Below are 18,864 nucleotides of genomic sequence, written 5' to 3'. Positions count from 1 at the left end.
TATTCCTCACATTGTCTCGGTTTCAGGAATTACAGACAGCTGCTTCCAGAGACAATAAAAGCTCTTTAATTTGCCCACCATTTATTGAAGTTACTGTTACAGCACCATTTATAAGACAGAGTCATTTTGTAAGAGCCGTAGCGAGTTCATTAAAAATTGAGCAAGGTCAGAAATGAAACCGTTCCTCCCATTTTTCATTCAGTCCTTAATATCAAGAATCATTTAATTAATCTTGGAAAATGGCCTCAAATTAATTCACTTTGACACGTAGCTGTCGGGTAATGTGTCTAGAGATCTACTTGATAAACAAGATTGAAACTCAAATCAACAGAACTTATCTCTTGTTAAACTACAGTAAGGTTCCAGAGATTTTTATCCCCACGATGATCTATAAAGCTCTGAAGCAAATAGCAGAAATTAGCTTAATAATGGAAAAATGTTCACTTAGTGTAGATAAATGTAATTTAAAAAAAGAAAGAGACCTAATAATGATATTTCTGCATAAACATGCTTTCAGGTGTTCAAACTACTTGTTATTTTTAGATCCAATCTAATCTCAAATATACAATACATAATAAATCATTCATGTTTGCCTTGATGCAGCCTTCATGATAATGCTTTGGTCGGATGGCCTCTGCTTGTTTTCAAGTGCCCTCTATCTAATCCAGTCTTATCAACCAAAATATTGAACAGCTTGATTTAAAAAGAAAAACAAAAAGGGTAATAGGAACAATCAATATTCTTGTGCACTTTACAGGTCCTTAAGTTAGGATGGTAAGGTATAGACACCAAAAAGCATTTGATCAATACGGCCAAACACAGAACTAAAACGCAGAAGCTTTTATCACTTCACAAAGACCTTGTACTAAAATCATTAACACACGACCAGAAGAGATGTTCATTGAACACCTGACACAATACTGTACATCCCTTACCGCACAAACTCACTGCAAAAGTGTTATGGCACTAAGAATAGATACTGCCATACGGGCGAGTTTAACCAAATTATTTACAAGGTGAAATTACAATTAAATGACCAACACCCTGCTGAGGTAACCAATAGAAGTCTTTGTGTTAAATGTAAAGAATTTACAAGAACCATAATGTAGTAAAATAATAACATAATTTAAAATAACAGCTTTCCATTTCTATTTTAAAATGTAATCTATTACTGTTATAGCAAAGCTAAATTTTCGGCATCATTTCTCCAGCCATTAGTTTCACATGAGCCTAATGATAATGCATTGCTTTATTTGCTGAAAAATCAAATCTGATTTTCAAAGTAATTTGCGATGCGTTACCCCAAACACTGTCTGTGTGTGTGTGTGTGTGTGTGTGTGTGTGTGTATACTGTATGTATCGGTCAAAAGTTTGGAAACATGACTATTTTAATGTTTTTGAAAGAAGTCTCTTATGCTCATCAAGCCTGCATTTATGTCATAAAAAATACAGAAAAAACAGTAATATTGTGAAATATTATTACAATTTTAAATAATACTTTTCTATTTTAATATACTTTACAATATAATTTATTTATGTGATGCAAAGCTGAATTTTCAGCATCATTACTCCAGTCTTCAGTGTCACATGATCCTTCAGGAATCATTCTAATATTCTGATTGCTAACATGCAGGCTTGATGAGCATAAGAGACTTCTTTCAAAAACATTAAAAATAGTAATGTTTCCAAACTTTTGACCGGTACTCTATGTATATGTATATATAATATAGTATATACTGTATAACACATAACACACAAAAATACAGTTACAATGTTTCTCCCAAACTAAACTCTGAGCGCAAACAAAACCAAAGTTTCTGATTCTTGTCTGAAAGTCGTGTAGAATGCAGGGGGGGTCAGATCCTCAGGGGAAACTCCCATGTGATTTTCACTTGCTCTTATAACCTGACTGTAATCACTGTGGCTTTGTCTGCGGATGGAAAGATCTGTGGAATCGCTTGTCTCCAAATGTTAAACCCAGAAGTAATACATCAAATAATCATGCAGCAAAAGTATAGAGGTATTGTAACACTTTTCCAAAGACAATACGTCAGCAGATATAACATTTTGGAGTTGCAAAAAAAACTAAACATACACTGTATCATATTTGTGATGATGTAAAAATGATCATTCTTCTGAATCATGACACTAAAAAATTAAATAAAAATCTAAAACCGATGCTTTCCTGTCCATTTTTTCTAATCCTTGCTGCTGAACGTGCAGAATATGAATTATGATAAGCTCATAAAGCAAGTTTACATTTGTTTCTTTCCTTGTTGAGGGATTAGAGAGGTAAGCTTTTGTTTCATTAACCTCCTACATTCAAAACAGCCAGTTGCAATCAGGCAATTTGACTCATACCACAGACCATTCATCTCATTGCCAACCTAATCCATGAAAAGGACTTATGTATTCATGTCTTACAAATGTGCTTGAGTAAAATCCTTTGGCAAGAGCGAGGCGGCAGAAGAAAGCGTTCTCTGTGCTGTAATAAGCCCTTGAAATCAACCAGCCTCGTAAATGCTTTGTCTCTCATACTCAACGAACAGAAGCAAGCATCACTGCACCAAGTGTGAAGTTTTTAACTAGCAATTGCCCTCCCTCCCCATTCCCGTCCGTATTACTTTTTCTTCTCCCAGACAGACAGAAGGTGCTAGGGACATGTTGTGCATCTCACACAGGTAATAAATTTGTGTGTCAGGCCTGCGTGTCACAGATTAAGCGTGTTTTGTTTGGGAATGATTTATGAGTGTGATGCCGGTGATGCACTTGGCAGTGAGGAGCTGAGCTTCTGATGATGGTGTTGCAGGAGCAGGTGGGGTGGGGTGGAGAAAGGGGAGGGGAGCCAATGTCGGATTTGTATTACAGGAAGACTGATCTGTAGCTTCTCGGAGGATGCCTGCTGTAGCGCATACCTGTGCCATTAATCATGCCAAAGCCTCCGGGCCCTGTGTGCATGTGAGCCGCCTCGGCCCGTGGTGCACCTCCTCCACCTTTTCTCCACAGGCTCATTCTACGTGTTGCCTGGAAACTGCATCAAAGTCTTCGGTCTGGTCTCGCCCTCTTTAGGTGTTTGGGAGCCCTGTGCTGCTCCCTCAGGACAGGGAGGCTCACTTCGGTTAGTATGTTCTCTTTGCACACCAGGTTTGAAAGAATAACAGACATGAGGTAAGGACACTCTTCCCTCTGAGCATTCCCCGACTCTTCATTCTGAAGATCTGCCAGTATTCGTCACCCTGCGCAAATGAATGGGAGATTAAATTAGGCCTGAAAAGTTAATCAGCCGTGATTCGATCCAATCTCTGCAGTCTCTTAAATTAATTTTTCAAGCTGGTTGAAGACAGAGACACGTCTTCCTCCGACCTCACCATGAAAGCATTGTGTTTTCTCATCTTATCAGAACTGGATATGTCATATTGTAAACTCAAGCCTAGTTGGTCAGTATCTGGTTCCACTTTTATTTCTGGCCCGCTGGAGTGTTTTGAGATGCCCTCTTGTGTTTTCTGAGATTGCAAAGCTGGAAGGGTGTCCTTGAGGCTGACATTGTTCATGGAACCACAAAAGAGGCCAACGTCATATGACTATAATATGATGAGCATGCTTTTTAGATAATGAATGGTTTGTGTTTTAAAACGCCCAACACTTCTCACTCTGTCTTGCATATAACTTTAAATTATTCATGTGTAAAAACTGAATTAAGCACTCAAACACCCGGGACTTAATGCTATGTCACATGAGGTAAAGTTAACTTCTTCTTTTTATGATAAGTTGTGCTGTATATATTGTGCTGACAGTTGTTTATTCTGATTTCTGTTGTGCAGAATTCAGTTTCTGTTATTGAAACCAGATTTGACAAATCATGTTTAATGGCAAATTTCCTCAAAAGATTTCAGCTTTTAAGCCATTTAAGGGCATTAGGGCAAATTTACTGGCAAACCACGGCAGCCAGCATTTCTTTGTATTTCTCCCAACTTAACCATACACTGCAAACTATACTGTAGGAGTAATGCAGTGAAGAGATGATGACTGTCACATGATTTTGAAGGTGATAATGTTTTCACATGACATGAAAATGATGTTGGTTGTGGTATTGCTATGCATGTATCATGGCTTAAAGGTGAAACAATAACCCCCGGTTTCACAGACAAGGTTTAAGCTTAGTTCCAGACTGAAATGCATGTTTGAGCTGTTTTTACTGAAAGCACAAAGCAACTTGCACTGACATATCTTCAAATATGGCAGTGCCATTGTTTTGTCTCAAGATGCACACCAGTAGTGTTTTTATTTTATTTTTCATTCTGTTTGTGAAACCAGGCCTAAATGTACTCCTGGTAAATCTATTATATTATACTATAATATAATAATTATATTATATTATATTATATTATATTATATTATATTATATTATATTATATTATATTATATTATATATTTACCAGTAGTACATTTATGTTTTTGTTTAAACTTTAAGCCATGCATGAATCTAATTAAATAATATACAGTATAGGTCTTTATTCATCTTACCAAAAACAGCAGTTTGAATGTAAACTGCTGTGTCAGTTCACATTTCATGCCCCTCTTGCATTTCAAAAGATCCCTGTAATATATTCAGATGAAACGTGTCAGCCTGTGGCACAATGGTTAAAATGTTTGTAAATGGCATTTCTGGATTTTGCAGATCTCAACGCCTGACAGAATGCTTGTTATATTCCTCCTGAATTTACACACCTACAATCCTACACAAAAATCAACATATTATTCTTTCTTTAAAATTAAAAAGGACATTATCTGATTGCAATTCTGATGTGAAAAAGTACCATAGCACAAAATACTCGCAACAGAGATTAAAATATCCGCAGAACCTTGAAACTTCTAAGGATACCAAGGTCTAGATGAATTGTACCTCCTTGCTCTTGTTCTTCTTTGTCCACTGGTGAGGACAGGAATTTTACGGACATTCTGATAGCAGACCTTTGAGCAGGAGATAAATTAATATAGATAGGTAAATATGAATATGAGCAGCAAGGAAGTCTTTGACAACAGTATAGAAAACTGATTTTCTATAGGTGAAAGACTGAAAAGCCTATACTGACTTTATAGACCTTATGTAGCCCGGCCCCTTTTCAGCGCTGCGCTCGTTGTCTTATGACTTCCGGTCTGTATTTTCACAGCGATTTTGCGTGTTTATGAATGAACGGCTCGTTTAAAAATCTTCCCGGTCGACTGACATTTGTTAAGTCATCTGCTTTAAACATTACAGTCCTCATGATAACTTTCGTTAACTTTACATGAAGTAAATCCACTTCAAAAGCGAATTACTCCTGGACAGCAGCGCCATAGAAATATACAGAGCGGCCGCAAAAACGGAAGTTAAAAGACAATATTCTAAAGATGGCGGCGCCCTCGTTTCTCTGGCGCATAAGGTCTGAAGGAAACTGATTTTCTATAGGTGAAAGACTGAAAAGCCTACAAATGTTTTTGACAAATGTTTTAGCACGACGCCGTGTAAATAATTAATTTAAGGCATCTAATGCAAGAAAAATTATCATAACATCAAGACTGGAAGAATAACCATCTGTCCAAACAAGACCAGAGAACACAAAGACACTCTTTCACAGTGGAGAGTCAGATATATGTAGTGCATAATCGCATACAGTGTTGAACATTTACTTCATTTAATGTACCATTGCGGTTTGTTTGTTGAAACATCCCGAGCAAACAGATTTAATGTGTGCACGGGCAAATATTTGCAGCGCTATATCAAACTCGGAAGCTAAATTAGGACTATCACAGAGGGCAAGTGGGGTCTTGAGTTTGCCACCAGGGTTGTTTGGCTGACCGCGTTTCTGCATTTAAGACGTCCCTATTAGTGAAACTTGCATACACAATAACAGCCTTATGAGTTGTTTTCTTAATTTCTGCAACATCTCTGTAGCTTTTGCATGCGGTTTTTAACGCTGCATGTGAGCCTTTGGAAATTGTCCTCCCCATCCGCCCCCTGTTGATTTTGAAACTGTGCAAATGTGCTGTGGTAGATGAAAACAGGCTTACATTTCTGATCAGAAGTAGAAATGTTGAGTATAATGCTCGGTAAGCTTCTGACACAAGTGTTGAGAACAGATGCGCTCCCTCTGTCTCACTCGTGCTCTCTGTAGTGAGGAGAACAGATAAGGCAAACAGGCCGCACAGAGACAGCACTGAGAAACAAGGGCAGGGTCTATACGGCAAAGAATGTCATGGCTTGATGCGATTCACTTCTGCAATATAAAAGGGCTGATACGCAGCTAAATATCCATAGTTATTTTTAACAAAGAAGAAATTTCTAATCTCTCCATGGAAAATATCTTCTATTATTACAACTTTTCCTTTCAGACCTCCCAGGTAACAACATTAATAAAGTATGTTGTTGCTAAACAATCAAATGACCTGTGATTGTTAATCGTGAGGAATATGAATAAGGCAAAGGAGAGCACTGTCAACATACACCATCATACATACTTGTGAACCACTTCAAACTGCTGTAGTCTTCAGGTTATTCCTGTAAGCTGGGACTTCCCATCACAGCTCCTGCTCTTGACCTCAAATCTATTGTATATTTGTAAGCGTGTGTGACGTTTTGAGCAGGTCTGACGGGCTGGCCTGCCATTGTTTTGTAAGTACAATCTCAATGAGGTCACACTGTTGTGTATCACTGACATCTGTGATTACAAAAGAAGGGAAATATTTGAGTCGTCTATGTGTGAGTGCATGATACAAAATGCTTTGTTAGGCAGAAGTGTTATGGTGAACGTGGGATTTTTTAGTCAATTCTAAGTATTACAAAATTTCTGGTAATTTTGCCACATGATTATGGCAGTTAAAAAGTGTTTGTCTAAAATGCAGTGGACGATATTACACATGTGTAAATTGGTTAACACAGAAGGTGGGCAGTGGAATGGGGAAAAACCTCAAGGTCATGAGATGCGCCTTTTAACTTGACAGCATTCTTAAAAAACACGGCGCTCATGCGTGAGATTCTTCAAAAGATGCAAGATGCATCTTTAAACAGTTAAAGATGTCTGTATAGCACATGTTTACATTCATAAAGTAGCGCAGTGGAATGGAAAAACACGTTCTGTGTGAACGACCCCTATGTCGTAGACTGTGTATAATGACGTCGCAACTCAGAATTGGCCACTTGTCAGCAATTACCATAACACAGTCACTATTTACATCTCATATCGTCAGTAAACTCTTGCTTTACCAAGGCAACGACTGACGCATTTATACTATTACATTCCAAAGAGCATTGTTATCAGTCCCACAATAGAAAATGAAACCATATCCGTACTAGGACTATACTGGGCCAGATCGACATGGAATGGAACGGTTAAAGGATTAGTTCACTTCAAAATGAAAATTCTGTCATCATTTACTCACCCTCAAGTTGTTTCAAACCTGTATGAATTTCTTTCTTCTACTGAACACAAAAGAAGATATTTTGAAGAATTTCGGTAACCAGACAGTTGATGTACCCCATTGACTTCCATAGTATTTGTTTTGCTACTATGGAAGTCAATGGGGTACATCAACTGTCTGGTTACCGACATTCTTCAAAATCTCTTTTGAAGAAAGAATTTCATACAAGTTTGAAACAACTTGAGGGTGTGTAAATGAAGTGAAGCAAAGATAACCGTTTTTCCTGACAGTGGAAAGTGGCTTTAGAGCATCAAGTCTGTTCTAGTCTACTGAAAACAAATGAATTACACCCACAGAAGAATGTTTCTTTTAGGCAACAGTTACACAATTTCACTTGTGTTGCCGTGTATGGTTGGTCAGAAGGCCATATGAACAATTATAAGAATGTTTCTAGGTCAGCTGTGCTATACCTTTTCCAATCCAAGGTGAAATGAGGGTGAACTGGAAAGGGTGCCGAGGTATCCAGTATCTGGGCAGAGGAGTTCAACAATCGCTGCCAGCTGTCCTTCTGCAGAAGCGCTGCCAATATCTATCTGTAGATAAATGACAGGAGAAAAACAGCACAGGGCTTTTGGCTGTACAGAGCATGAAGGAAAACTACAAGCCCACACAAGACCACCACTCACCTTTGGGAACACACCATTCTCAGCTGCAATTGTGTAATGTCTCAATTTGCAGATGTTGAATTCAGAGGAAGCAAGAAATATGTAGTTCAACCAGTCTGCACACTTCAAAGAAAAAAGCCAAAGTGGGAATGGCTGAACTTGAATTTTAAAGAGCAATATTCCCTCTTTTATCTCCCTCAAACACAGATGATTAAAGATTCAATACAGCAAGAAGACTAATGACTCCATAGGGTGTGAGGCAAACTTGGGAGAAAAGAAGAGAAGAGGCCTCTGGAGAATTCTTCAGCACAGAGGAATACGCTTTAAAATATACAAATTTATTCATCTGAAAGTCTGCCGAGGCTCTGTGGCTTCAGGTAGCACGTGGGAGAGAGAGAGGAAGCGCAAGAGAGGGAAAACTAACAAGCTCTTCTCACACCTCTTGAGTCAATCATGCTTATAATGATTTGTTTCCTTGTATGACACACAGTCTGAGGTAAATTGAATGATCGAAATACACAAAAATGACTCAGCACTGGTAAACAACTAGTGCAAAGGCAAATGACAACTACTTAAAGCTGAAGCTTGTCATTTTTTTCAATGATAAAATATTTTCGGTTAGCAGATATTAAGCGGACAGTTCACTAATATTCTAATGAGAGTTAGTTGACATGCAGTTGCAAAGTTACTACAGGAAGAGACAACTAAGCCACGTAGGCCAATTTCCCTGAAAAGTAGCCTATATACTAATTGGCTCTGTGAAAGCATTGCTGTTGATATTGCACCATTGACACAACCATAGTGTGCTGCAGGGATGATGCATTTTTGTAGGCCAACATACAGTAAGTTAACATGACCCTGGTTCCCTTCGCAAAAACTCGATAGGATTTTTCCATTGGAATCCATTTTCCACTGTGACCAACAAAAGTTTATGATTCTTACAGGTTTTGTAACACACATTCATCAGGATAATCTTCACAAATGAATGCACCTTATGAATTTTGAAGCTTAAATACAATTGCCAGAACAGAGGTGTAAAGAGTACCTGAAAACCATACTTGAGTAAAAGTACAGATACCTTTCAGTGAAAATGACTCAATTACAAGTTACCAATTCCAATACAACTTGAGTAAAAGTCTTAAGAGTATCAGATTTGTTTGAACAGTATTTAGGAATTTTACCTGTACTGAATGTAGGCTCAAAGACACAGTCACCATGCCAGTAAAAAACAAGAAACAATTGATTTGTGAGGAGAGCAATCACATGTTTATTTTCTAAAATCAAAATAAAACTGAACACCTCAATATTGCAATAAATCAAGGTCGACACAACAGCCTCTTAAATGTCTACAAACACTCAAGTCTCAGTTAAGCTCAAGTGGTCAAAAAGGGCATAAGTAAACATACATTTCTTCAAGAAGGACTCTTCAATATAAGTACAATCAAATAGTCAATGCCTACTTGCATTGGACGTGCTGGTTTGGTCCTCATCTCAAATATGAAACACCTGTGATTCAGCAACAGCCTGCTAATGACCTCATATCCGCGTAAAGTAGCCCTGTTGACAAGTTTGGGTGTAAGGGCAAAACGAAAACATATAGTACCTTCAATGGCATGTAGATGGCGATATCACTTATTTTGCAGCAGAAATAAATTGCTGCAGAAAAAGTTAGGTGCCATGCAAAATGTAACAAGTAAATGCATTACTCATCACAAATGTATTGGAGTAAAGACATAGCCTACTTATTCAAATATGTTGTTAAGTAGAGAGAAAAAGTTGCTAATATCTTTGATACTCTGTACTTTGTAAAACTACAAAGTATCCAACAAGATACTTAAGTACAGCCACAATATTTTACACCTCTGCTTTGCGCCAGAAGTAAAAAGATAAACAAACTACACCATGATAGTATGACGTCAACACCACCACCATTAAGTTTTGACAACTCTTTTAAGCCCCTTTCACACAGAGATTCCGGAAAATACATGGATAATGTGTCGTTTGATTTTGGTTCATTCACACTTCCAGTGATTTTTCGGAATCTTTGAGTGCGTTCACACACATCCCGTAAAGACACGTGACGTCAGGATGTGTTGTTGAAAGGCCAGTCTAATCTTCCGCTACCGGTCTTTCCATTGTAGTCGTGCACTTGGTGGATTTTTTTACGCAACGTCTTTTACTAATGATCTGCGCTTTCGATCTCGAGAAACCACGCTGAAGCATTTTTTTCCCGGATTCGGTCATACACTAACGCATCGCATACCGTTCCATAAAGCTGGCGAACAGCGCAGATAGCAAGGAGATCCCTGGTCTCTGCTTCATTCTATTTTGCAGACATTTTTTCGTTCTTTCTTTGTTGATGACGAACAAAATCTTTCTTCTAAGAGCAACAAAATACCCCTTACGGCATTGGTCCTGGTTTTTGTTCACACAGGGTGTGTTCCGTGACTGATCCCGGCAATGTTACTAGGTCCCCATCCGGGCATCGATCCCGGCATCAATCCCGGGATGTGTTTGCGTTCACACAGGAGGCACTCTAGCAATTTTATGGCAATTTCCCGGGTTCAACGCGTTGTGTGAAAGGGGCTTTAGTCTTTATTTAAAAAACATTTTTCCTGAAAGTTTGAGTTTGAATACTTTGCAACAAAACGATTAGGCTGTGATAGCAGACTAGTCAATGGATGAGTTTTCCTGTTTGCCATGATGACGTTTAATGTTCCCGATAACCTCTGTAGTCCCATTTAGCCACTTGTTAGTAATCGCCTTTTCAAAGACAAGTAAAAAAAAAATATATATATTTAATCACATTGGACTATTACTGATGTACAGTATTTATAGGCTTAGAATAAAGCATGAAAATATCCTGAGCTTGTGTTAACAACAGACCTTATTTCAGGCATTTAATCAAGAACCCATTAAAAAAACCCATTGACTTCAGAACGATGAGGCTGAAAGTGCTAAAATGACAACTTGCTTCCGGGTTTTGGCCTACACAAATATGTCATCCCTGCAGCACACTATCTATATAGTTGTCAAGGAGGCCTCATCCACTCGCAGAGGGAAAAACAAACTCATTAGTTTTGCTATTCTGATGCTAGTAGCACAAAACTTGCTTCACCTTGAATATGCTGTATCAGACAAAAAGTACATTGATGACTGACATTATATTTAATGACAAAGACTTTGTACCCTTATTGCAAAAAAAAGAGGAATCAAGCTTTTATCTTTGCTCCAAATGACCGTACAATCCTAAGGAAGGATGGATTTTTTTTTTAATTTGCCGGCCCTGCAGTTACTGCAGCACATTCCACAGATAAATGGTCCTTGTCCTCTCCCATGTGAGAGCCATTGGGTGACAGAGTGACAAATGGAGCTGGCTCTCCTGCCCAGTGAGCAGAGATTATTGTCACTCAGTGTAGGAGACGGGATTAATGACCTGGACCCAGTGGCAAAGGCTAATCATGGGATATTAGGTGACGGAAATCCTGCAGGTATTCAAGGAACAGAAGGGGGCTCCATCAGCAGGTCTACAAGGATGTGGTATTACCTGTGGTAATGGGAGGGAGCAAAAGTTCAAAATGACTTCCATACTTAATTTACTATCCTTTTTTGCTAACTAGTTTAGTAAAAAATCTTCAGATAGCAGTGATTTTGCTTTATGCTGTTGATCACATGACCTGATTTCCACTGTGGTGGATAAAAGGGGACATTAATGTTATTTTTTTTTTTTTATATCGTACAAGCTTAATGCAATCCATTGTGTTCACAAAAAGGGAGGGAGGGTGATATTGCCCCAAGCCACCAGAGAGTTTCACCATAAAGAGGGATTTGTACATGGACCATCTCTCATCCCTTGCCAACACCTTGGGAATAGGCCTTATGAATGACCCAATTACTTGCCATTTGTTTTCATGAAAACTTTGCAGGGCACCAATACTCTGAGCATGATAAAGAACTGCGCTGAAACTGCTATGTGGCTGTTTATATTGTATGTGGTGGAACTTAGTTTACTTTGTCATTCAGACCCACCTTGACCGTATTTGTGATGATAACTGTACTTGGAAAACAAAAGTGAAAAAAACAACAACAAAAAAACAGAGGCTCCAATACTGTATTCATAAAGCTAGATTTAGCGAACAAACATGCAAACACTACTTACAGTATATTTGGTTGTAATACGGATTGCTATTGCTTATTTTTTTCACTCAGAAAACCAACCGTTCAGCAATCGACTGCAAACTTGACTTTGATCTGCATCTATCCAATAAACAGCCAAAGCATATAGAACCAACATTTCGTTTGGATCATGTATGTGACAATATGAAAGACAAGATATGTCACTATTTCCATTACATTGTGACTTTATGGTTACTACAATGAGTAACCCACATGACTGCAGCTGATTTAGAATTAATTGCATCTACATACTAATATCTTTCTACCAACTGATCTTTTTTTTTCATACTGCAGTGGCATGCGGTGCTCGGATGCAGACTTTCTCCCAGCAGCAGCAGCTGTGACACCATCTTTGTATCTTAAGGTGCTGCCTAATCACCCTTGCAACTCTAACTACATCTCTCATGTTTTCAATCAGCAAGGCCCATAAATTATTGTCAGCAGTAATCACAGTCGTCCACTCAGGGCCCACTGAGGGGTCCTTGCCTGTCTGCGTGCATCGATTCAGTCTTTTCTGGCACTAGACTAAAACATCTGAGGGGTCTGAGCGCTCGCCAAGCCAACGTACCACTGACAGCACTGAGAGGAAGAGGTCTCTCAGAGGAGGTGGTGTTAATGAAAATGATTAACCTATCTGCACAGCGCTGGATGACAAAATCAGAGCTCATTACATCAAACCTGACAGGCTCGGCATGTGAAAATATTTAGACTGTGTGCTGTGCTGTTCGCGTCGTCCCCGTGCCCTGACTCATCGTATTGATCTCTGATTTTAAGTCGCCAAGGGTCAGTCCTTCGCAAGCACGTTGCTGGAAACCTTCCTCTAATTCTTTGAGGGTAAAAACAAGAAAAAATGGAAAAATATGCATCTCTCTTCTTGTTTCTAATAAACTCATCCGGCGGCTTTGGCAGGCAGCCCAAGCACTCACAGCACAGCCTGCCTTTTTCACCACCGCACACTTTTCTTTCACTGTGAAAACTGCCAGCATGGGGTGGCACAGTCACTTCTGGCGAGGGGGTGCTGTCAGTCTCCATCAGTGAGAAGCAGCCTTCTATTTCAATTAACTCTCATCTGCCCTAGACAGTCACCATGATGGCCACATTAAGTCAAGGACTGGCGTTATGAAGCAGGTGGGTGGAGAAGGGAGGAGAGATGGCGTAACAGGAACTCAAATACCTGTCATCACAGAGTTCTTCTGTAACGGAGAGACCGTGTGGTTCGGTTGTGGTAAACACAGCACAACACCATGCATATGTAATCTTCTGGATGTAATAGAGGGAAGAGAGGAATTTTAGTGGATGTTGAAAAAGATCCATTTCCAATGATGTGCTTGAAGCTTAAAAAATAAAAAAAATATATAAAATATAAATAAATGTTATTCAACAACACATGAAATAAAATGTTTTAAAATTATTAACATTGAACAAAAATGAAATTAATAAAATATTTAATTATTGTCTTTCATTTAATACAAAAAATACTCTACTATTCAAAAGTGGTTGGTAAAAAAAATTTATTCTCAATTTAATTAAAAAAAGCATAGTTTCATTATTTTCATGGAAACTGTGATACAGTTATTTCAGAATATAAAAAGTTCAAATAAGTTGAAACAATATAAAATAGTCTCTTTGATCATGTATCCTTGCTGAATTAAATAATTTATTATAACAAATTATATGAGACATATTTTCTAAATAGAAACTATAAATGGAAAAGAGTTCTTTTTTTAATTTATTTTTAGTTTTGACACACTTCTTTAAAGTCTTGCCAACATCCTGTTTTATCTGAATTTCGATACAAATAATTATATCACTGCATTAGACACATATACATCCCTGTATTTAGATGTGCCAGTGTTGAGGGTAACACGTTCCAAGTAATGCGAGTTACGTAATCAGATTACAGATAACTAGTAAAGTAATGCATTACTTTTAATTTTACAACAAAAAATCTGAGTTACTTTTTCAAATAAGTAGCCTAACACAAGTTACTTTGTTGTACCATTTATTGACTGACAGCTCTCCTGTCTCCATGTTGAGAGAAATCAGGAGTAAGCGAATCGCATTTCCTTCAGCCTGAGGCCTTTTCATTTCACTTTGGTGTGAAAGGGCCTTTACGTTTGCCAAAAATATATTTTAAAAAAATATAAAAAAACAAACAAGCCCAGCCCAGGAGAATAAGTAATGAAAAAGTAACATTACACATTAATTCCATAAAAAGCCACAAAGTAAGGGAATTAGTTACTTTTTGGGGGAGTAACGCAATTTTGTAATGCATTACTTTTAAAAGTAACTTTCCCCAACACTGCTCATTGCACACCCCTAGTTTATAATAAAGGTAAAGTCCCAATGCATCTCAGCTGAGTGGACAGATGATCCTCTAAAATAAATAAAAATGACTACTTGAGGTGACTTCTGGAGAAATCTGGAGGTGTTCTTCAGGAGAGGAGTATGAGATCTTAGTAACAGGGGACAGTCTGAGGAGAGGAGGTGCTGCCCGCAGGTTGTTTATGTGAGCTCCTGAATCAGGGGGGATTCGGTGTGCTACACCCTTGTTGGGCATGAAGCTCTCAGTGGGGAAGAGCCTGAGGTGGAGGCTGGTAAACATGGCTATCCCAGCAGACACCACAGGAGCTTCAACAGACACCTGACGATGACAGTGGATAACAATGGTGTTATTGAGAGACTCTCAACATGTATAACAGACATAAAACATGATACAGCTAAAGTTTTTTTTTTATTTTTTTTTTTTTACTTCTTTAGGGGGTGATTAAAGAATCACTGATATGCTCCATAAAATAAGGCAGAGGAAATATTAGGGGTGTGCAGTCATTGTCTGTTTACAGTATATATCTGAATTATTCAGATAGAACCGAATGTGGGCTTAAACAGTATGTCACTACTAAAAATACACACTAAATCCAATTTAGATGTAACAATACGATATATATTTTTAAAATATGGCTTCTATTTTCAAATATGGCTTCTAATTTCATAAAATGATTGTTTCTAATTAGTACAATCATTATGTACAATCTTTAACCCTTAAATGAATGAAAGTTTCGCCAATCATTATTACATATTCTAGCACGGATGAATGTCTACCTGTCGCGATAATATATAACTGCAGATATTGTAAGAATTACAGAAGAGTAAAATAAAACATATTTTGTTACCTTTTTGGAGCTTGGAATGGTTCAGTTTGAGCAGATGTTTTAGGGGAGCGCGGGGCACAACCTAACGCAGGGTTAAATGTAACACGGACCTTTTACATAGTTAGTCAGGGTCAATCAGGATGTGTTTCCGCTTATTATCTCTCACTGCCAGAAGACGGTCTCCCACAGATTTGTGGAAAGTTTTGATAAGATTTCGTGAGGATTCTGGACAAAGAGTGTTTTGACACCATGCAAGTACATTTTAACCATAAAAGTTTTTTTGGGTGTGTACGTCACCAAATCTAACTTTATATTACCTTAATCACTGTCTTGGCTAAAACATAGCACCATTTTGAAACATCAGTAACTCCTAGCAAATGTTAGCTAGGCTTAAAATATTCTTTACACAGCGGGGTTAGTTGTAGCACAGTGTTAACAACTAAGCCGCCAAACAATAATGAAATGAAAACAAGGACCCACACAACTTTTCAGGTTTGAGTATTTATTTATATATTTATTTTGCCACATTTAACTTTGTTGGACTTTCACAAACAATGTTGGAATTCAATTTTTTCACATTTGTTTACTATGCATTGATCACTTGTTTATTTATTAAAAATATAGCCTGTTTTTCATGCAATGAATTTATAAAATGTGATTTTGAGCTAGTTTTTATTATCATTACTATTTATTAATTTTGCATGCAGCTGCCACACACAAATATAATTCAATTGCAATTACAATATTTGATGATTTTATTAAATTATTTATTTATTGCAAAACTGTGCAGCCCTTTCCTATATCTCTATCCATGATATTGATCCATAAAAGAAGGATGATTTGATGAGGGATGGATGTATGGATATCTATCAATACAGATGTACAAACAATAGGCGTAATTCTATGGGGGGACAGGGGGACACGTCCCCCCCAATATTCAAAGAAGGACAATTTGTCCCCCCCAATATTTGATCATAGTACTGTATGATTATGCGGGCAATATCGATGTGATTGCAAATACGTCTCCACTCTACATCCGAAAATATAAAATCCCGGCCGGTCCATTTCCCAAATCCATTCGACTTGCCTTACACTATACATTAACAAAACCTATTTCTCCTGAAATCCATGTCATGTTTTCCCTATACCTTTAGTAGCTCGTGCACCGTCAGTGAGTTAGGAAAAACCAAACAGAAGAAGAGTTAGGAGCGCGAAATCTGACAGACATTTGGCACATATCTATGAATGGTAAATATCCTGTATTTGGCTGACATAATATAGAAGAATATAAGAGAGAGATCACTGGCCGCTTTGTTGTCAATTCAGGCTTGTAATTGATGCCGATGATATAATCATTACAGGGTGAGTATACGTTGGTTTGACGATCAGATGTAATAAAATTCCATGTTGTGTTATACAATTACAAACATTCGGACTCTGACTTTTATTTTATTTTGATCAAAAAAATGTGTGCATGCGCCAACACAAAAAGTCCCACAGCTGTCCCCCCCAATGTGTGATTGACAATTTCGCCCTTATATCAAACTATACAGATAAAATAGTACTGAACAGAGGTGGACAGTAACAAAGTACATTTACTTGAGTACTGTACTTAAGTACACTTTTTGAGTATCTGTACTTTACTTGAGTATTATTTTTTCTGGAAACTTTTTACTTTAACTTCACTACATTTGAAAGACAAATATCGTACTTTTTACTCCACTACAATTCTGTCAAGGTCCTTGAGTAGAAAGTAACATCAGTCAGTGGATGATTTTGGTTGCAGGGGTTGCATTTTGGTTGGAAATGAAAGTCGGGTTTATGTCAGAACCCTGCATCTGATTGACATCAGAACCCGACGTCAGATTGACGTTGGATATTGATTGAAAATAAAAGTCGGGTTGACGTCAGAACCCGACTAATGTTGGTTTCTGACGTCAACCCGATTTTCATTTTCAACCACAATACAACGTCTGTCCAACGTTGGAGATCAACGTCAATCTGACATTGGATTCTGACATAAACCTGATTTTCATTTTCAACGTTGGGTTTGGTTTTCTAAATGCGAATTTTGTCACTTTTTTGCACACTAGCTTATAGATAACAGTAAGGCGAACATATTCATACTAAAAGCCAAAAAACTTTAAATAGGGCAATATTTGAGGGAACAGCCATTTAGGTGTCCGAAACCATTGTGGACGTTATTGAGTGCACTTATTCAATCTCACATTCAATCCCACTACTGGAACTGTGTTCTAGAAATAAATGTGATATTGATATGAGGGTAGGTATGCAGGCATACGGTACTTTAAGTATTACATACAACAATGCAACAATAATAAAACAATGCATTGACATTTACTTTTTACTTTTGATACTTAAGTACTTTTAAAAACGAGTACTTCTGTACTTTTACTTAAGTAAAAATAGGTCTTTACAACTTTTACTTGTAACGGAGTAATATTTGACCAGTAGTATCTGTACTTTCACTCAAGTAAGGAAGTTGTGTACTTCGTCCACCTCTGGTACTGAATCATGAGTGTTACACACAAGTGTTACAAATAACCCCTCTGTCTGTTACAATTAACCCCGCATATGGGATAAGTTGTAACATTTGCACTTATGTCACTTTCAGTGCAACTGTGCGAAAATGGTAGAAAAAAACGTTGTGTTCATTTGTAGCAGAGATATGCATGTTGCTTGTTTAAAAAAATTAATAATCTAACTTAATTTTTAAATTTTTTACAATTGAGCCAAAACCAAAATTTGTTAGGTTGTGCCCCGCTCTCCCCTATACCATCATCACTGTCCTCGTCAGAGCTCATTTCCCAGTACATTCAGAATCTGGCTCACATTCACGATCTCAAACATATTCTCAAAACTATAATTTGCAACATCTTCAAAATCAATATTTTGATTGCTGACAGCTTCTACACCAGATCCACCATCAAGTGACAGTGACACTAATTATTTGATTGCGTTCAGTACTTGCTCTGCAGTAGATCACTAAGCCATTTCAAGTTTTGCTGATACTTCCTATTCTTTTGTTTTCTGCCTAGGGGTAACTATTAGTGAAAAGTCACTTCATACTTGGGTTTTAGACATTGCCACCTTATGGAATAAAGGTGAATTGCACTTATTCAGTCATCAGAGATTTAATTATTGTTGTGCAGAAAAAATATACTTACACTGTTACACACCTCCATGGTTAGCGACTCTAAACAATTATTTATTTATTTTTACAAAAAAATTAATGGGAAAACAGGCATTCTTTTATCATTTTATTATTTTATTTTTTTCTTGTTATATTGTTTATAATGCACTGATTGAGGAATACTAAGATGGTTGATGACTAAGTTTAAAAAATGAATGAGGAGGAGGGTAGTGAACAACGTCCCGGGTCACTAAAGACCCGAGTTATGCATTTAAGGGTTAAAAAAGTTTAGTTTGTTCTGAAAATATAATGTGCAGCT

The 18,864-nt window shown here is 37.6% G+C and overlaps 1 protein-coding gene and 1 long non-coding RNA gene across 2 annotated transcripts in view; one reads left to right on the top strand and one right to left on the bottom strand.

Annotated features, from left to right (window-relative positions):
- The window catches only part of LOC309508127, a 746,145-nt gene that overhangs the window by 273,280 nt on the left and 454,001 nt on the right, over window positions 1–18,864 (top strand). The gene's annotated exons all lie outside the window — the stretch shown is intronic.
- Window positions 430–14,844, bottom strand: LOC309508204 (uncharacterized protein; the record flags this gene model as incomplete). The annotated part of the gene is made up of 6 exons (XM_082182723.1): window positions 430–3,236; window positions 4,525–4,597; window positions 4,904–4,971; window positions 7,869–7,991; window positions 8,085–8,186; window positions 14,650–14,844. 6 exons carry the CDS (start codon window positions 14,842–14,844, stop codon window positions 3,120–3,122), a joined length of 678 nt encoding a protein of 225 aa, XP_082038849.1. The 3' UTR covers window positions 430–3,119.

Source organism: Leuciscus leuciscus, assembly GCF_965113295.1.
Source record: "Leuciscus leuciscus genome assembly, chromosome: 10".
Taxonomy (NCBI): domain Eukaryota; kingdom Metazoa; phylum Chordata; class Actinopteri; order Cypriniformes; family Leuciscidae; genus Leuciscus; species Leuciscus leuciscus.
Note: the sequence above shows the minus strand (reverse complement) of the source record. Positions and strands in the feature narration are given on the sequence as shown.